We start from the raw sequence: 20,678 nt of genomic DNA, 5'->3' as shown, positions 1-20,678 counted from the left end.
ACACACACAATATTTCCAAAGTCCAGTATCGGATTCGGCATCACTGTGTGTTGACAAACACTTAACCACCGCATCAAGTGGCAAGCGGCTTTTTTTCCACTGAAATTTCTGGGATAGAGGAGAGAGCAGGTGGCGCTAAGATTTCCTTTCATATTCATTACATTGCAAAAATGACGCACTGGCTATATTTATGGGCTGATATCACCCCCTTAAGCTTGATCGTACATGCCGAGGAGAGCAACGGGGTACGGTGACCTGCTCCCCCGGGAGGTGGAGAGGTGAGGACTAAAGAGAGCGGCGTGCTTGGCGGAGCGAGGTCCTTCAAGGCCTTTTATATCGTCTTACATTCAAAAGACTGGCAGGTGAATGACTCTTCTAAAAAAAGAGAGAAAAAAAAGGCCTAGAAAAAAGTGTGACATGGAAAATGATACAAAGGGAAATATCAAGAATAGAGGAGGGAGGAAACATTCGCCCTGACTGGAGGAAAGACAGACGAGGGACGGAGGGAAGTTGAAGCGGAGCAAGTTGAAATGTATTTTTAGGAAGATGTTTATTTGTAGGTCTGTGAAACCAACCCGGGCTGTATATCTACCAGCCTTGCGATCTCACTCTCTCTCTCTCTCTCTCTCTCTGCTACCATCTGTTGAGGTCTCTCAGCCTGTCACGGTGCTCCGGCTTTGTAGGTCGGGGACATTTTGCAGAGAAGGAACAATTCTGCAGACGCAAAGAAACATCTGAAGATGCCTGTTTTTAAAAAAACCGCTGCTGTCGCACTGTCCTACGCTCCAATAGTGCAGATTAGGTGTTATTAGATTAGATTAAATGAGATGATATTGGATTAGGTTAGATTAGAGTAGATAATCCCTGCAGGGAAATTATCTTGTGGTGACACAAGCTCAAAAATAGAATATAGCAAAGAATAAAGTATATAAATTAATAATAGACGTATTACTACATCCGCATGCTTTTGAACTTTACATAAAATATGTCAGATTATTTTTACTGCCGCCAATTGGCCAACTGACAGACTGCCCGTTTTGAAATAATAATAAAAAAGCAACATTAAAAAAGTTAGTTTAAAAAGCCAAACAGCTCAAAGACTGATTACATTTTTCAAAAATAAGAAAATTAAATGTATTATATTATATTAGTATACTACTACTATCTGTATCATCCGACTAGTGTACAATATTTAAAGAAACAACAGCATGTAGCTTGACGTAAACGTCTTTTGAAAGCACTGACGCTGTTCTGGAGACTTTTCCACATTTCTGAAATACTCAAAAAGTATTACATTGGTTTCACAACAACAAAGAATTCAACCCGTCTCCCAAATTGTGGCTCCAATAAAAGATGGCAACGTAACAGGAAGTGGCTATTTCTACTGGTCAAGTGATCAAAATGCATATTAAATTATATTATTGTATACACATACACGTTTGAAATATTTATATTTAAATAGTTGTATTGCACAAGAGGAGTTTGCTGTATTTGAATAAAGTCACAACTATTATTTTCAATGTGCCACAAACTGAATACTTTATTGCTCCAGCTATGAAGAAGAGTCTTTAAAAGATATTGAAACATCTACAAAATAATGTGCTGTCTCGCTGTTAGCCTAAATTCAATGTCAGCGAGCTAATCATCAGCTACAGGTCTACCTGTAAAAATGAGTATCACAGGTGATATATATATATATATTTTTATATTGACACAGACAACAGCTCAACTGGATCAAACACATATATAAGACAATCTGATAATTAATTGTGTATAGCTTTACAGCAAAATGCCGTCTATTAATCTTATTATAAGAAAAAGATCTTCATGGTATTTCTAAACAAGACATGCTGGTGAATCTGGTGATGATCTGCCCGACAGCTATTTTCAGCTTGGTAATGCAACTCTGGTCACTTCTAAGAAAAATGGCGACCGCCTAGGCCGAAGCAAACAGTTGCACCCGTTACTTGTTAAACTAACAAACCAGGGAAGGACGATAATATCTTTCATCTCGACTGGACCACTGCGGCGCGCGCACAATGTGTGTGTGTGTGTGTGTGTGTGTGTGTGTGTGTCAGGTGAACAATTACACAAATGTAGAAGAAGAAGAAAAAAGTAACAACATCCGCAAAGTAACTTTTGCGGATGTTGTTTCTGTCCCACTTTTGCGGCGGCATGACGTCACCCGCGTCAGTTGACTTTTAGCTCAGACAAGTAATTAAACGCACCTGTCAAGCTCGCGCTCCACGCGGCAGGGCCAGCTGGTCGCATAGGAAACGGCTAACTTAGTATGGCGGACTATATCCGGTTTAAAAAAATAAAAGTATTTTTTTTCAGGAATATTTGTATACTTATATACTTGTAATAACAAACTAATTGAATACTTAACAAATTAAATTAAGAAGTAACGTGACAGAATGCAGGTGTTGGTGTATATTGTTAATTTAAGTGACACAGTTTTAGACCTTATCTCGGGAATAAAATCTCTGGAAAAGTGACTTAAATCAAGACTAAATGGAAGTTTCTCTCCCATCACTTTACCCCCCAGTTAGTGTCGGGATTTAAACTTAAAACCCTGGAAAACTGATATGTATTTTATAATTAAAATGCAGATAAGCCTGGGGAGGGTGGTATTATATTTAGACAGTCTTCGCAATGCAAGGGGTAAGTCCACTGAAAGACAACACTGAGGAAAGTTCCAGGGCCTAAAATATCTTCCCACACAGCTTCCAGCGGGACTGAAGTGCCAGGTGCGAGAACGGTTAAGGCACATACCCAGTTGGGCTGTTTTAGACTTTGCACTATTAGGGGGGAGACCATACCATTTGTCATGTTAAAATGTAGGAAAAGTCACGCATTAACAGTGTGAGGGCGTGGGTCAACCTGTGCGTAATTACGTACGGCGGCACACGCATACGCCTCCGAATCCAGACCTACCTTTCTCTGCTGCTTCTCCCAGGCAGGGTCCAGCAACAGGTCTCTGTCCCAGTCGTCCTCCTGGGTCATGTACACCTCGTCCCCGTTGATCGTGTAGGAGTTGGTATATGTCATATGGGATTGGACAGTCGTCATGGCGCAGCCTCTGTTAGGACTTCACGTCCCCCTCAGCTTATAGAAAGAAAAAATTAAATCAGCGATAGACGGCGCCGTGAGGGCAAGAGCCACTGGTGCGAGGTGCCTGTGCGGAGGTGGTGCTCCCACTACCAGAAAACCCTGCTGGTCCGGTGCTCCTTTCCTGGTCAAAAGTGTCACACGTGACCGCACCCCAATAAGTATGGGAACCGACAGCAGGGGTATCAGGTTCTGACCCTAAAAAGGTTTAAAAGGCGGGGCAGTTTCTCGCTGGCAGGGGGAGCTGGCTTGTGAGAGGCGAGGAGGGGTGTCACTCACACCCCCCTCGAACCAGAGAGGTTTTTATGGCCTGTGCAATGCACCTGTTGCTGTTAGTGACCCTCAACGGCAGACACGGGTCTCTGAAGCTTCATCCTTCCTCTCCCAGAAAACAGAACCAAGGAACATGAACATTACTCAAAAGCAGTCGGGGCCACATTCTGGAGAACCCCCCCTTCTCTCCCCTGAACACAGCTTTCTAGTAACAAAATAGTCTTTTTCCACAAGCTGCAGGTAAAAGCAGTGTATACTTGTTTATTTTCGATCATAAACTATACCACAATGCCTCCAGTTTATAATGAAATATGAAAAGGCACTGTCAAAGTACATCAATTCAATTAGAAGAAAAGGAGATTCAGGCGCTTTTATGTGAAAAAAAAGAATTTATTCATGATTGGCATGCAGACTGAAATACAGATCAAAAGGCATATATATGCATATCATAACCGTACAATAGAATTTGTGTTCGTATCGTGACTCGTCATTCACAGTAAACATGTTGACGTAAAGATTAAATCCAACATTCATCAACTACGCCTTCCTATTCGACTTTGTGCTGAAACTAATTTCCTTGAAATGAGCATTCAGATTGCTTTGCTCTCGAGGTGACGCATAATTCTAGTCACCCTTGACGTGTCTTCGGAAACTAGAATGATGTACATCATAATTAATCAGACATATGAGAGTAACTACACTCGGCTCATTAACCTACTTGCAGGAGCTCCGCTACTGTGGGACTATTTGTGGTTACCGCTACTGAGCCGAGGGAATTGGACGGGGTTGACCCCGTAAACATAATAACTGGGAGAGTTTTGATGATAACGTGAACCACGGGAAAAGAAGACAGACTTGGCCTCCGGTGGCGATGAAGAGGTGGACAAAATAACATGAACACCTTAGAATGTGGCTCAAGGCAATACTCCACCACAGCCTGCGGCGTCTAGAGTAGCCAATGGGAATTAAACACATTGAGCTTCTTAATAAATGCTTGGATATTGTTTCGAACTTCATTCTACGAGGTAACAGCTGAGGTACGACTCCACCGCTATCGTCTTTATCTGAAGACGGGATGCCGATACCTGTGGTTCCACATCCGTGAGAGCTAGAATAGTCGCGATGACATCGGCTAAACCTACCGAATCTCAACTTGCAAACTCCAAAAAAGGCAAACGTGGTCTGTGGGGTTGTGCTCAAACCAAACTGCAGTGTGCTCCAGGTGCACATCTCAGCTCATACCTGCTTGCAGGAGCACAGATGTGACCCTGCTGGGATCCCATCAAAACAACGGGAGCGGGTGAGGAGGCTGCTGCGAGTTTTGGCTGTCAGTACGGTGCGACTGTGGATTCAGAGCGGCGGAGGTGGGGTGGGGGTGTTTAAGAGATGCGTGGCGGCATTCACTAAAGCACGGGAAGCCCCGACTTGCAAGCGGCACCCGAAGAAGCCTTTAGTGAGGCGTTGTGGGAGAGTGGGGAGGATGAGGTGGCCGGAGGGGGAAATAAAACAGTGGAGCGCCCTGATCATGGAGGCCGGGGAAAGGAGGCGGCCCTTCATCTTCTCCTTCTAAAGCTAAAAGGTTTCGGGGTCATTCTAATACCATAAGTTGTATTGTTTTTCCACAATTCCAGAACTAGAATTTGTATTTATTTTTGACATCTGGGGGGGGTCATGAATGTATGTACACATTTATACATTTTAGTAAACAAAAAGGTGAAGTATATCCAAGAAATGGACCCCTCACAGTCAAAGCTGCTTTAACAGGATGGACTATGGTGAGAAAATGAGTATGATTCTGGCCCGTATATGTATCGCCGTAATCTACAATAAGGGTCCTCCAAGATCAGGAAGGCGAGGTTAGGGAGCAGCTTTGGACAGAGGATCCTTCCACTACCAACTCACCTTGAAACCAACTCATCTATTCCTCCCTCTCCTTTGTTGGTGAGGAGACAGAAGGCACCGCCCTCTTGACTTCTTCCTGCAGCTGTCAGAGAAAATGCCGGACAACTCATTTGGCGATCTGAAAGCCTGCGAGTGCGGTGGGGGTCGCGTGAGCCAGGCTTAAGCTCTCGATCTTGGCACATGGACAATTTTAACAAGGTAACCAAAAAATAAAACACACACACAAGTCACATAGAGCACGTACCCAGCCAGTCCAGCTGATCCCAGTGTTAGAGGAATAGAGCTGCCGCACCAGAAAAGTCCTATAGGAACCCTGAGCTTGAGAATCTACAGGTCAGACTGGCCTCGTACTTCGGCCTATCTTATAGGACGTTTCTGGTTGGCACACCGGCTGTGAGGGACCCAAAGGGCTCCATCACTTAAGATGTAATGGAGCCAAGTTCTGTTGGGTACCAGGAGTTAGGATCCCTCCCACAGCCATGTGGAGAAAACACGGCATTCGACAATTTTTTAGCGAAGCGACTTGTCCGACATTGAAGTCTCTCTGTGTCATGTTACTGAGTCCGGCGGCGGGCCACCACACATACACGGTCCATTGGCCTCTATGGTAACCAAAGGAGGACGGGGGGGAGGAGGTTGGGTCAGGTGGGTGGTTCTGGGAAGTTGAGTCCGAGCCAGAGCCACGAACCCAGATCCAAGGTGGGGGGGGGGGGGGGCGACGGCGGTGGCGGCGGAAAAAAAAAAAGCGCTGTGTGTGTGAACGGCGGAGAGGAGGCGCACAGGGACAGTAGGGTGGAGGGAAGAGGTCGGGGAGGAAGGAGGGAGGGAGGGAGGCGAATACGGCGGTGGAGAGGAGTTGACTAGCGGGCAGGGGAGGGGTAAGGGTCAAGCTTCACCAATCAATGAAGCACCACCCAAAAGGTTCTTAACACACCCATGCCCATACGTTTAACACACACACACACACACACACACACCTTTATTCACTGGTTCAGACACCAGTGGGACAGTCTTGCACGCTGATGGCGAGACAGGACTCAGTCTTGTGGAAGGGGTCCTCAACCACACACCCCACCCCACCCGCCACCCCCAACGATGGCACTGCCATTGCATCAGAGGAGGAGGAGGAGCTACGGAGTAGGAGGGGGGGGGGGGGGGGGGGGGGGGGGGTGATGGCAGAGGAGAGGAGGAGGAGGGTGGTGTTGTTGTCAAGGCACAGTCAAAAGGAGGGGCGGCAGGTGGGGAGAGGAGAGGTCAGTGCTTTTGTTTTCGTTTTCTCATTTACCTTGGTGGTGAGGAGAGAGAGAACAAGCTCCCACTGCGGCGTCGCGTTTAAAAGTCGTCCCCATGGCTCACGCACGGCTGCACGCTGGCCGTCCCAGGTGGCCCGGTGACCTAATTCAGTTGAGATAGTTAGTTCAGAGCTGGACTGTCGCGGAGGGCATTTCTCTTTTTTTTTTTGTTTTCTCTTGTGCGGCAGAGGTACAGGTTATCACACATGCAGGTCTGAGTGGACACAGAGACACACGGAGGGGGGAGAATTCGGTGCAGCAGGGAGAGACCGGACCAGACGCACACCCATCAACCCCAGAAGCAGGACCGCTCCACAGATCAAAATGCACCCGGGCCATTCTATCTGTGTGCCTCTCCCCAGCTCTCAACATGATGCCACAGTTTCTATCGTGTCCATTCTGGATGCAAAAAGTTTAAATCAATTGAAAAAAAACAAAATAAGAAGAAAAAAAAAAGGACCATTACCAGCTTTTCTTGCCAGAATTAAATCCTGGTGTGCATTTGGGTCAAGTGCAAACCTCTTCATAGAAATTTTGGTTTGCACCCAGTTTGAGAGGCTGGAGAGAGAAAGGAGCACTTACCCTGACCAAAGAAAGCAAAGCCGGGCCAGCATCTACACCCGAGTGCTCATTTTACACGAGAGAAACAGATAGTGGAGAAGAACAACGTAAACAAGAAGGGGAAATGTCCAAACCCTTTGCTTTCTTTTACCACAGTAGTGAGCCAAACATTCTTTATTATAATAATGATTATAGTATACATATTCTCAATAAAAAGCATGCCGATTTTTTCATAATGTTTTTGTCTTTTCCTAAAAAAAAAAAAAAAAAAAAAAAGGAAAAAAAAAAAAGAGAGGCAAAATTAAAGTACTTCTCTAAAAAAAATACGGCCTCAAACATGGCAAACAAGACATTTCGCAAACCACATAATTCTACAAAGGATGCAACTGGTATGCGTTTGTATATACAACACAGAAAGATTACACTGTGAGATGCAAAAGTCACTTAACCACTAAAAACCACAGGAGGGAGGAAGGGAGAGGAGGAGGAGGGGAACAGCGAGGCAGTAAGGTGAATTCAGAGGATGTCTGCGTGTGCATCAGGCCGCTGTCAAACAGTAGCTGCAAAACAAAAGTGATCGTTTTAAGGGGGTTTTTGGGACCCAAATGCGTGGGGTTTCCCTCTCAGGACACGCTTGTGAGGGTCAGACGGTGGCTGCTCCTCACTAGCAAAGCTTTTGTCATCCTGATGCAGAAAAGCCCCACCAGCCGGATCCAATAACCGGATTAAAACAGACACTCAACTTTTTTTTTTTTTTTTGCAATTACGATCTGACGCAGGGCTGGTATTTGAAGAAGAAACACAAAAAAAAAAAAAACAAAGTCAGATAGTTGTGGCATCTGGAAGACATTTCCCCATCTCTCAATTCATTGGTGCTATCACTGTCGTTCCTGCTTAAAACCAGCGGCTAATTACGAACCCGTGAGGCTCAGTTTGTGGCTTTTTTCTATAAAAAAGAAAAAAACTACGATTTGAAACAAATCCTATACAGGAGTGCAAGTGCACGAGAAAGCTTGTAGCCTTCTGGACACAAAGCTCCGAAAGGGCTCCCGCTATCCCATTGAAATGATTAAAAAGCACTTTAAAAAAATGGGAGATCGCTCCACGTAATGCACTTCACTCAAAGCTTATAGGCACATATTTGAGCTTGTCACATGTCATGATTCCTAATAGGATGCAGATCCTTTGTAAACAGCTCATTCAGTAGTCACACATGGGGGTTTTCTTTATTCTCTCCATTTACATTTCAATACTCCCCAGGTTGACTTGTATTACATGTAAAACTACACTAAAACAAACAAAACGCAAACACTTAAAAGGCCTCTGGACATGTAGGAGGACTTAATTCAGAATATCTACAAAAGTCATTGTCACTGAAATCCACCCCCCCCTCCTAAAATGAAGACCCTGTACCTTTACAAGGAGCAGGAATGAACTGCCGACTGGGTGAAAAGTGTTTAATAGAACAGAATAAATAGACTGAAATTGACTGTCAGAGGTAGGCAGCTGTAGTTAGAGAGAGAAAGAGAGATGAGGCCATGTCTTCCAGTGTAGTAGTTAGAGGACAGCTGGGGAAAGGGGGTCAAGGAGAGATCCAAACATACATTACAGTACGTATTGTGTGCTTTATGTGATTTTTTCTTTTCTTTTCTGCAAGGCGCAGTCTAAGCCGCTGCGTTTGTGCGCTGCAAGGTCAGGAGCCCGCACTCTCTCTGTCATACAACACATCCCATTCAGGACAAACACCCCCCCCCCCCCCCCCCCCCCCCCGCCCCCCCGAAACACGTCAACCTTGGTTCTATTGGACACGATGCAATGCAGCCTGGACACAATGTGTTCATCTGGCTTCCCATCCAATTACATTACAAATCAAAACTCTCCAACATAAGGCAAAAAAGGTTTCAAATTAGCTGCCCTAACTGATCATCTAGGCCCAAGGAGGCTGGCTGATAAAAACCAATATCTTATCGTTGGTTTGGCCGTAGAAAATCATAACTGGGTCGCGGAAATAAAGGCATATGAAACGACCGACTGGGTCGGTCTAATACTGGCACAAGTGTGAGACTGGCACGATAAAAAAAAAAAAGAAAGGAAAATTGAGAAGCATAAAGAATGCCCGAACAACAGGTGAGAGCCTCCCTTTCATGGCTGCACTGTGTGTATGCAAACAGGACCAAGGTTAGCCGACCAAGTCTCTCGTAAAGCAGGTTAATAAACCAAGGAGCCCCCAGTTTCAAACCCCACCCCCACACACACTTAGATCCCGCAGACGCGCACTCTCTCTCACTCACACACTCGCATACAGCTGCTGTAAGGTGGTCAAGTTTGGGGTGGAAGAGGAGATGTGGGATGGGGTTCAGGGCGCAGAGGGAGGGGAGGGGTGGGGCAGAGAGTTGTGTGCGACTATCGGAAGGGGGGCTCAGGCGTGTGAAGGGAGAGTTCGGGGCGGCGGAGGATGGCCTCCTTGCGCGTGGGCGGCGGCAACGGCGGCTCATACACCCTTGGCGCAGCCATGGCGGCTGCCACTGCCGCGGGAACCCCCGGCCTGAGGGCGTCCAGCGCGGCGACCGACTGGGCCGACATCGCGGAGACGGTGGGGACCGCCGACACTCCCGGCATGCCGGGGATGGCCGTCATGGCGCCCGGCGGTGGGTAGGCGTACTGGAACTGGGGGTACTGCTGCAGCTGCTGGTAGTACTCCGCGTAGTACCTAAGAGAAGGAGGGAGGGGTTAAGGTAAGGAGGGGGGGGGGGGGGGGGGTTTAGGTAGGAAGAGGGACAGGGAGGGGCGACACAGTGGGAGTAACAGGAGAGCGGTGAAGCGAAAGAGAGGGATGCAATGAATCATTAATCAACTGAGCGGAATGCGGCAACAAGATTGTAAAAGCAAGACTAGAAACACGCAATAACCTGACTGCTAGAGGTAAACAGCTGACACGTATAGTAGTAGAGAATCAAACTCGACTCTCTCTCTGGGAATGTTTCAGTGGTGCTGCGAAGCTGATGGTTAAAGAGGTTTGAGGATCATGTCCTACCTGGCCATGGGGTCCTCTGCAGCCTCTGCTGCCTCTTCTGCTGCTCGGCCGGCCGGCGTGGGGAGCAGGGGCCGGCGCGGCTTGGCTCTCTGGTACATGAACTGGTGCTGCTTCATCACCGGGTCTGGCAGCAGGGACCGCCGCAGGGGACTGCGGTCCCGCTCGCCGGACTTCGCCGCAGCCGCCTGCGCCGCCGCCTGCGCCTGCTGGTCCGCCATGACCTGCTGGCCCTGGGCAAAGTAATGCGCCTGTCTGGCGGCCTCAAAGATGGCTGTGGTGGGGTCCCCTCCTCCCATGGCGCTTATATGAGCGTAGGCCTGTCCGCCGCCGCCGTAAATAGCTGGAGATACAGTGTAGCCGGGGTTGACCGCAGCCGCTGCCGATTGCATTTCTAGTCCATGAGCGGCAGTCAGGTAGACATGGGAGTTGGCCATGGTTGGGGTGTAAACTTGAGGCGAGTAGGCGGCAGCAGCTGCCGGGTTGGCCGTCATCTGACCGTAGATGTTGGGCGCCATCGAGCTGTACATTTGGGCGGCGCCTGATGTAAGAGCTGCCTGATTGGCCACCGATCCATAAAGCTGACTGGCAACGTTGGCGCCGTACACCTGGCTGGCGAGTGCGCCGTAAACAGCAGGATTGACGGGGTTTCCATCCGTGCGCGTGCCCGTGGTGATCCCCGTGAGAGCCGCGTACGTGGGATCAAAGGTGGAGGTGTTGTACACCGAATTGTGCACGCTTTGTTGGACCTGTAGCGGGAGGCCCGCGGCGGCGGCGGCGGCGGCAGCCAGGACCGCCGCCTGACTCTGGTACTGCTCCAGAGAGGGCTTCCCCACGGGGCATTCTCCAGCATAGTGGCCCTGCTTTCCACAGTTAACACAGGGGATTTTCCCCGTAGGAGCCTGCTTGCTGGGCTGGACCTTGGACAGCTCTACAGACAGCGGGCGGCCCTTAAACGAGGTGCCGTGCAGGGCCTCGATGGCCTGGAGCGCGTCTTCCTTGTTTTCCATGTGGACAAAGGCATAGCCTGCGGAAGAGGAATGCCTGGCTGTCATTGAGCGCAGGGACAACAGTTAGGATCACAGTGGCATTGCCACAGGCACTTTCTTATTACTGCTACCAAGATGAATGAATTGCACCAAAAGGACGGGGGCGTGTCTTGTTTTGCAACACTGAGAACTTTGCACTAGCGTATCGTAATAACACGTCACATGGTCTCAGACTTGTGCAGTAGAGCACAAAATGTCTTAACGGGAATAGAAGCTGTCAGATGTAATCTCTTACCCCTACTACAGCATGACTTCACTCATACATTAGCTCCACAAGCTATCCACACACACACAACTGAGAGATGTTACTAGGGGGTGGTGGGGGCTTTTTAAAAACTTAAAATGGGTCTTCGCTCACCTTTCACTTTATCACACTCGAGAACTTTCCCAAATGTCTGGAATAGCTGCTGGAGGTCCTCGGTGGTGCACATTCCACTCAGATTACCCACAAACACCTTGGTGGAGTGCAACGGCCTGCCCCGTGACTCCTCCACCACCAAATTCCGCCCGCGAAATTCCCGCCCGTTGAGCTCCCGGATGGCTCGCTCGGCGGCGCCCTCGCCCTGCAGGTGGACGAAGGCGAACTGCCGCAGCACGCTGCAGCTGACCACCTGGCCGTAGGGTTCAAAGATGGCCGACAGCTCCTCCTGGGTGGTGTCCAACGCCAGGTTGCCCACGAAGAGCTTCACTGTGTTGCTCTTGTCCATGGCGCTGCAGAGGAACAGAGGAGGGATGCACTTAAGAGATAATAAAGGGGGGCGGATAAACACAGTGCGACGAGCAGCTGCACGAGATGTAACGACGAGCGAGAGAGAACAAAGTCTGAGGAAGTAGAGGAGTGTAATTATATGAATACAGGGCTGGGCTGCAGTACTTAGGGACAAAGCTGACCCAGCTATTTAGTTTCTTGAAAAACATCTGTGAGGGAGGAGGGTTCACTTACTGCTGACGTTGAATAAAACAAAATGTAAAAGACTTTCAAGACGTGCTGCCTTCTATCAGCTTACTATCCAGAGATGAGCCAAATAAAAGACTAAAGCATGTGAATGACTGAAACGCAATGAAGCAATTTAATCATCTATAAAGAACTCTCTGTGCATGAATGAGCAGCCGGATTGACATTCAAAGTGTCTGACCTCACATTTGCCTGTGAGCCGGCCACTCGGGTCAGATAAACTCAGATTATGCAAAAAAACAAACAGAGGAGAATATTTCCAGCAGACACCGTTGCTGCAGAGGCAGAATGGAGGAGGATCACGTTAAATATCTTGGCTGTAATTACAGCCTCCTCTGAAGGGGTGGCGCCCATTACTTTCAAAGTAAGAGCACTGCAGAGCAATGCACATGGCATTCAAAGTGGTGATCTTTGAGACCATAGAATTGCCCCCATCGTGTTTGAAAAAAAAAGAAAAAGCTGCCATATCACTTTTTCCTCCTCCTCCTTCTCTCCTAAATCAAACCGAGTGTTTCTACAGGTTGGTCGACACCTTTTTGTCCCTCCTCCTAAACAGCATTCATAGCTAGCTGTAAATCAGTACAGAGTGGAACATGACACCAGAGAATGACATTTTTTATTTTTTTTGGGGGGTGTTAAGGCTACAGGCAGCTTCCACTGCACCTCTTGTGCTGCTCTCTCACACACACACACACGTGTTAGAAGAGGGTCAAGCTTCGGTGTTCCTGTGCCGTGGGCCTCCACGTGCGAGTGCACCCCTCCGTTAGACATGGCTGCTGCATTAACGCCGAGGCATAACTACTGAGGGGGGAGGAAGAGGAGGAGGAGGAAGCGCTGGTTTTCTGATGACGCAGCGCGACGCCGAGTCAACACATTTCCACACCTCGCGTCTTTTAAATAAAAGTCACACGTTTAAGTTGTTTAGACACGTTGGACAGGTTGTTTTGTGTGTGTGTGTGTGTGTGTGTGTGTGTGTTACGGTATTTTCCGTGTCGGAAATGTGAACGGCGACACGGGGATGCGTGTTGGTTTCGCTCGGGTGTCCAAAGCAAACAAACCCCTAAAAAGCGAAAACCGACGTGAAGAAAAAATATATACGTCTTCGCAACAATGTAAAATCACACAATAGCAGACGGACCAGCGGGCTCGCGACAGGAGAGCGATACAATGTAACAGAGTGTTCCTTTCCCCGCCGCACAGGAACGAATACAGTGTAACACCCGAGTGATTTCCGTGCAACAACACGGTTTAACGGACGTCGACGCGAAAACACGACGGTGAAAAACACCCGAGCTTTAAGGCGAATTGTAATTAATCACCTTGCCACGTGGCCGAGAGGAGAATAATACGACAGGCAACGAGAAAAAAAGGCGATTCAATAAAAGGAACTACCATCTTACCTAGGCGGTGCTGCGTTTCAAAATGGTAGCGCCTGCTTCCGTTTGCATGTCGGGCATTCTGCAGGAGGGGGAGGGCTGCTGCTGCAGCAGAGGATGCTGAATCCTCACAAATGCATGACTCAAACACACACACACACACACACACACACACGCACGTACACGAGGGCCGAGTATGAGCCTGTTTAATTCATCAGAGCCAGCAGAAGAAGAGGAAAACAAGGGGGGGGCTCGCTCCCTCAAAGCCGCAGGGTTCTGCTCCGAAGGGACAGGAAACGAGTGAGTGGGTTCAATTAAGGAGCTCATTATGTGCTATGAAAAAAAGAGAAAGAAAGACTACACATTTGCTTAGCCACAGAGGACGGGTCATGTGCAGAATGAATGCTAATGCAGGCTGTCTGTGACCAATGATTTAGTTATTTATCAAGCAGAAACTTTCCATTTCATATTTTCTGGTTCCAGTTTCTCACTGATTTTATTATATCACTGTACATTGGTTTATTGTGATTGTCAGACACAAACAATACTATTTAAAGACATTACTTTAGGCTCTCATATGATACATATGTATTGATAAAAAAAAGAAAACAATCCACACATCAATCTATAATATAAAACAAACACTGGTTGCAGCCCTACATTCAAGTGGCGTTCACAGCCCTCAGCCACAAATGGAAAAAAAAGAGATAACGACGGAACATTTGGAGGAAAATTCAATAAGCTTATTCAGGCAATACCGGGACAAGACAGAAGCTCAATTTGGACAATCAATGCAGAACTTGCTGTGCGCACTCTATGGCCGACACGACACACACACGCACAATATTGATGGCGTCACTGGGAGGAGAAATGTGTTAAGAGAAATCAATAAGTGTGACGAGTTAGAAGTTTGGCACATCATTAGATTATACTTCAATCAACATGGACAATTTGTGAAAATGTTTTAAGCCGGATGGATGAAGGAGCTATGCACTTAAAAAAACATGTTGAAAAAAAAAGCTGCTGAGCACACAATCCTTCAAGGAACCCCAGTCACACATTTAACCCGCCTTTTTTTATTTTTACTTTCCTCCAAGCTCTTTCAACTCTCGCATTGGGCTTCTGCCTTTTTACAAATCAGTGCTACTACTGTTTTTAGGATGCTTGCATAATCAGCTTAGACACTTCAATTAATTTATCCGCAGCCGGGAATTATATTAATTTAGACACTGATGAGACAGTTGTGTCAGAGGCGGCTGTTAATACAAACATATAACAGTATTAAAGGGGACATCTAGCCAATCAAAAAGGTGACTTTCACAAAGCCCCGGTTTTAATCTGCTACAGTGCTTTTAAAATCCTACCGCAACTGTGACTGCAAAAGGATTTCATTTCAAGAAAATAAGGCAATTTTTCCTTTGGTCATCTGTCCAGCTGTGTGCGAACATATTCCTCAGCGCTCTGAGCCGCTGCCGACAAACGTCCACTGCATTTCTCTTCAAACTGCCCGGATGCGGCCGGTGTTCTGCGTCCGAGGTTTCAGAGGTGTGCTGCCGGCGTCTCCGTGCCGGCCTTGCTCCGACCTTTCCCCGCTATCGGCCGGTCTCTCTCCTCCCACAGCGTGACCCCGTCACAGGCACAGATCTGTTTGGGGTTCTGGAAAAGACCTGCTGATCGGGCGATGATCCCACAGGCCAGTCTGTAGCGGAGAGGAAAAGAGGCGGCGTTAGGAACGGTGTAGGAAATCAGCTTAGAATAATTTATGATCAAGTCCCAACCTGGTAGTTTGACAGAACAATCCCAACTGGGGGTTTTGTCAAAGTCTAATTGTATTTAAATCATTCCCCTTTTGACTAGATGCGTCTTGAAAATAAATAATTTACTCTCTCAAACAAGCTCCAGTAACAAACAAAAACAACTTTAAATGGGAACAAATGCATTACTGACATTGAGCAGGGCAATGTGGTCGAAATCAATATCTATTTTATAAATACAGTAGATTTTAAACAATCAGCAATCCAATGAGCCGTTTCATGACATCTGAGAAAACTCCATCCGGTGATGAAGTTCATGTCATATGATCAAAAGCTCCAGAACAGATCATATCGTTTCCAAATCATTTTGTCCACCCCCTTTGTAACATTGCATACTAAAAGCCCAGCTTGAACCACTGCTGTTGGCCCACCTTTCCCCAGAGTTCCCAGTCTGCTTGGAGAGCGGGTGATGTCCTCGGCCCAGGTCGTCCTCGCCTGCGTCCACCACCAGCGATCGGCCAATCACGTCCCAAACCTGCAGCGTGAGCATCGAGGCATCAATGGAGAAGAAAGGAAAAGCCCTCATTCGGGGCCTTTGCCCATTTCCCCAAATTGTACATCCTTAATTCCTTCCCATGCCTTCTCTCCTCACATTTTAGACCAACCCTCAGGAGATACGAGCAGAGGAAGCGAGGAAGAGACACGAGGAGAAAGGAGACATTATTGCCTCGGAGCCTCACGTCAATTAAATATGACGTCTACCAGTACCAATATGTCTGTGTGTGTGTGTGTGTGTGTGTGTGTGTGTGTTTGTTACCTTTAGCTGACTGTCCTCTTGCCTAAATGAGGCTCTGCCATCTGGTCCAGCAACAATATTTCCCAGATCGCCCACATGCTGCACGACAACGACACACAGAACGCACATAAATAACACTGAACCGTGGGGGCGGACTACGCGCGAGTAAACAGCAGTTACAGTTTGGGGAACGCCGCCTCAAGACTTGGGGCTCAGACTGTCACACACTTAATTGAAAATGTAGCACCTGGAGCAGAACTGCTCAAAAATGGCTCCGGCGGGACATATTTGGCAATCTGACACGGGTATCACATCTCCCATTTGGCTCATGTTGAAATATTTATAAAGTCTCAAGCAGAGATTTTGTCAGAATTCATGAAGGGATCCATTATTTACTAACTCCTTTTACGACTAAATATTCAGGCACATGATCTCCAGCTCGAAGCGAAGTAGTCTCCCATAATGATAACAATGAACGATCATGCGGGAAGTTGAGGAGCAGATGTACCCTTTCAGAGTCCCCTGGACCGCCGTGTTGTCTTCCAGAGGGGTTGTAGTGCTCGCCACAACTGTAAACAAAACTTAATGAAACATTTGACAGCAGTGCATGTTAAACTGTGGTGGCTGTCCATCAATAACGAGACCGAGACACTTTAAAACAACACTGGATGGGTTTTAAATGCTCGTGCCGGACGCAGCTCATACGACGCGGCCGCCCCACCTGAGGCAGTCCAGCGTGAGGTCCCCCAGGGTGTGGACGTGGAGGCCGTGGGGTCCCGGCTCCAGCCCGTCAATGGTCCCGTCGATCAAGCAGCGCTGCTCGGACAGCTGCAGGAAACGCACCACCCCCTGGATCCTCCCCCCGCCGGCCAGCATGGCCACAGCTGAACCCAGGTCTGCCGTGAAAGAAAACAGACACGGACGCCGTCAATGTCTGCGATGCTGTTCACACTTTCTCACATATGGACACGTTAGATTTTACTTTATGGTTGAGGAATGCATTAAAAATCCTCGTCTGATATGTTTGAGGACGTGCACTACGAGGTCAAAGATGCATTTTCCTTCACACTACAACATTAAAGCCCTCTGCTTGTGATACGTTAATCCAGCACGTGTTTTATTGATATATGAGAACTTAATTAGGTCAAACTATTCAGGATCAATGACTGCCTAATCGACTCCTTCTCCAACCATTGAAAGCCAAATAACCATACCATGTTGTGCGTAGCCTTTTAAGCCCTCACCCTAACCCTATTTATTGTTTGAGTTGTGTTTAGAGGTTGTACATGGGGATTATATATTATTGTAGCCCTGATTTCTATGTTTAATTTGATACCTAACATGTTTCTTTGTGGATTTATACCACGTTTCTTTCTTGATTTGTACCTTATGGCCTGATATCATAATAAAAGTAATAATAATAATAATTAGGGGACCCTAGGGCTCAACAGGTTAAATGAGCTTTTGGAGTTGTTTTTCTATCGGGCACAGGCACACATTCATCCTGTCAAACACACACTTTTTAATTCGGGCAATGCATGGTTTGAACTTTAAAAAAATAAAATAGTCATTGAGCATACAAAGTCTTATAAAACATTCTAAAGCTGATTTAAATGCGTAAATATCTGAGTCAAGAGAATGATACCAGAAGTATCTGAACATCTTCATCACTTGATGCGTCGTTTTTTTTGTTTTTTCTTCGGCGTCGGGACGTGTCGAGCCTCGCTCCGGTCCCGTTGGTTCTCACCGTGCTCCGATCCTCCGATGCCTTTCAGCACGGCCCTGCGTCCGGTGCTCTCGATCAGCGCCTGCACCTCCGCACTGGTCAGGGCCGACTCCACCAGCACCCGCTCCTTACCGACATCCACACTGACCGACGTCACGCCTGATGGATACACAAACAAACAAACAAACAAAAAAGGGAGAAGTTACACAAATGCAGGGAAAACTAAAATGTAAATGAATGGTCGACGCAAAGGACGAACATGATCTGCTGTAGCCATTTAAGCCCTAACCCTAACTCCTAATAACCCTAACCCTATTTATTGTTTGAGTTGTGTTTAGAGGTTGTACATCGGGATTATATATTATTGTAGCCCTGATTTTTATGTTTAATTTGATACCTAACATGTTTTTTTTTTGGGGGGGGAGGAGGGATTTATACCATGATTTTTTTCTTGATTTTCCTGATATAAAAGGGCTAGGGCTCAACAGGTTAATCAAGTTTCCTGTAAATAGCTACGACATTAGGTAATAGTTATAGGAGATAAGAGAGACGATGTTGGGACAATATGAAAAATGAATGTCACAATAATCTTGGCCAAAATAATTGCACTTCATGATATGATTATCAACAAAATGTGCCTAAAAATCTCCCCAAAATAGCACTACAACACACTGGAATCACTTTAACTTGCATTCTGTTAACTAAATAATATTGATATTGCATCACAGAGATGACACATCTATTTAGTGAACGTAACACAACAAACAAGCAATCTTAAATGAGGTAATCAAAACAATCACAATAAATGACAGAAAGAATAACAACAAAAATAACAGTGTACAATTTTTCTTTCTCACAAGCTAATTCCTGTATTTATAAAATCAGGCTCTATGTGTCACTCGAGTGATAATATTCATCCGATAAAAGGGAATTTAAAGTGTTTTCGAAACCCTATATTGTCCCATCCCTAAAATGTGTTGTTTTTCTAATAAGGTGTGCATACTATATGAATATAGATTTCTAGAGGCATTTAACTGTCATACCTGTTGCACTGCATGCTTGCCTTGTGCACATCTGTTGTGCACAAGTTTAGCATTCAATCGATGAATTCATTTGACAGTTGTCCCTCTTTATGATTCCTGCCATATTAAATAGTGTTATTGTATGTGGGTGCTCTCTTACCTGGTTTACCTTCCAGAGCAGCCCTGACTTTTACTGCGCAGCTCTCACACGTCATCTGCACCGCGAACTCCAGCTGTGGAGTAAACAAGCGTGAAACACCTGCATGCAAAACAACACGTAAGAACGTCGTCACAGCACGCGAGCTTATCGCCCGTTACCTAACCGTCACATCACGCGAGCAGCTGAATGTGTCGTGTTTCCGTGGTGACGTTATTTAATGACGTGAAGTGCAGTCAAACCTTGGTCGGCCCCACGGAGTCCATTCTGTCGCCGCACGTCGCCGCCTGGGCGATGAGAACTGAGTTAAAAAGATAACTTCCCACTTTTCTGGATGCGGAAGCGAAGCGGCTGAAAGTGCGAACGGGCGCCGCCATGCTGGTGACGTCAGGACGGTGACGTCAGCGCTCGTTACCGCCGCCACGTGTCGACGACCCGCAACTGCGTGTCACATGGAGGAGACGTATAAGGGGGATTTTTACTCTTTATAAATAAGTAAAACATAATAAGAAAGTATTATTATCAAAACGTCGATTATTTAAATAAAATCTCCCTATGCGGAATTAATTGTTTTATTGTAGTTTGTCAGTGTGGAGCTAATTTTCACTCTATATTCTGTCTAGTAGGTTAATATATAACCATACAATTTATATTAATATATAACCATACAATTTATATTAATATATAACCATACAATTTATAAGATGATCATATATTTTACACCATATGTAAAATCTAATCTGCAAAGTAAAAAAATGTAATTGTTTATATAGTATTTATTTCTGATATATAGTGGAGTAGAAAGTGAAAACTACGTATACTTCAGTAAATGTACTTCCTAGTATCAATACTTAATCATGCTAGTAATACAGTAGGCCAGTAGTAGATGTATGCAGCAAACAGAATATATATATATATATATATATATATATATATATATATATATATATATATATATATATATATATATATATATATTCTGAGCCTTGTTTTAAGTTGGGTGATAATATATTTATAAATCATTTTAATGGTTTGAAAGTTTTCAAGGAGAATATGAGTGTTATCAACTTTTCTTCTTCTCTAAAAAAAAGACTTCCCACATGTTAGATGTGTGGTTTACCACTGTAAGGAGGTCAGCCTTCTGACCACGTGGTGCGGAGACACCAACCTCCTCCTGAGCAACAGCAAGACCAAGGAGATTGTTGTTGACTTCCGGAGAGGCCCCACTCAACACCCACCACTGATCATCAATGGCGCTGACATAGAGCGAGTGAGCAGCACCAAATTCACTCCCCTCACTCCCTTCCATGCAGGACATATATGACACCCGCACAAAGTAACCATGACTGTGAGCGACCCCTGCCACCCCTCACACGGTCTCTTCAGCCTCCTGCCCTCTGGGAGGAGATACCGGAGCCTCCGTGCTCGCACCACCAGGCTGTCAACCAGTTACTCCACTAGGCTGTCAACCAGTTACTCCACCAGGCTGTCAACCAGTTACTCCACCAGGCTGTCAACCAGTTACTCCACTAGGCTGTCAACCAGTTACTCCACTAGGCTGTCAGGAAGCTGAACTCTCTCCCCACCCTCCCACTCCGTCCTCTTTTAGACTCATATGTCTGAATGCTGTAAACTCCATGTCTGACTGCTTCTATAATACAGACTTATAGTCT

The 20,678-nt window shown here is 46.4% G+C and overlaps 3 protein-coding genes across 3 annotated transcripts in view; all 3 read right to left on the bottom strand.

The window, feature by feature from the left end:
* The window catches only part of actn3b (actinin alpha 3b), a 30,004-nt gene extending 26,783 nt beyond the window's left edge, over positions 1-3,221 (bottom strand). Inside the window, exon 1 of the mRNA XM_079215554.1 lies at positions 2,938-3,221. Coding sequence (XP_079071680.1) covers positions 2,938-3,072 — 135 coding nt within the window. The 5' untranslated portion in view covers positions 3,073-3,221. The remainder of the gene's footprint in view (positions 1-2,937) is intronic.
* A 6,321-nt stretch (positions 3,222-9,542) lies between these two features.
* rbm14b (RNA binding motif protein 14b) lies at positions 9,543-11,926 on the bottom strand (the record flags this gene model as incomplete). The annotated part of the gene is made up of 3 exons (XM_079215515.1): positions 9,543-9,849; positions 10,174-11,197; positions 11,578-11,926. The coding sequence occupies 3 exons, from the start codon at positions 11,924-11,926 to the stop codon at positions 9,543-9,545; spliced, it is 1,680 nt and encodes a 559-aa protein (XP_079071641.1).
* Positions 11,927-14,089: 2,163 nt separating this feature from the next.
* On the bottom strand, positions 14,090-19,382 carry ccs (copper chaperone for superoxide dismutase; the record flags this gene model as incomplete). The annotated part of the gene is made up of 8 exons (XM_079215798.1): positions 14,090-15,249; positions 15,736-15,839; positions 16,122-16,199; positions 16,609-16,669; positions 16,822-16,996; positions 17,848-17,985; positions 19,009-19,081; positions 19,248-19,382. 8 exons carry the CDS (start codon positions 19,380-19,382, stop codon positions 15,090-15,092), a joined length of 924 nt encoding a protein of 307 aa, XP_079071924.1. The 3' UTR covers positions 14,090-15,089.
* Positions 19,383-20,678: the final 1,296 nt, after the last annotated feature.

This window comes from Taurulus bubalis (genome assembly GCF_910589615.1).
Source record: "Taurulus bubalis genome assembly, chromosome: 3".
Classification (NCBI taxonomy): domain Eukaryota; kingdom Metazoa; phylum Chordata; class Actinopteri; order Perciformes; family Cottidae; genus Taurulus; species Taurulus bubalis.
Note: the sequence above shows the minus strand (reverse complement) of the source record. Positions and strands in the feature narration are given on the sequence as shown.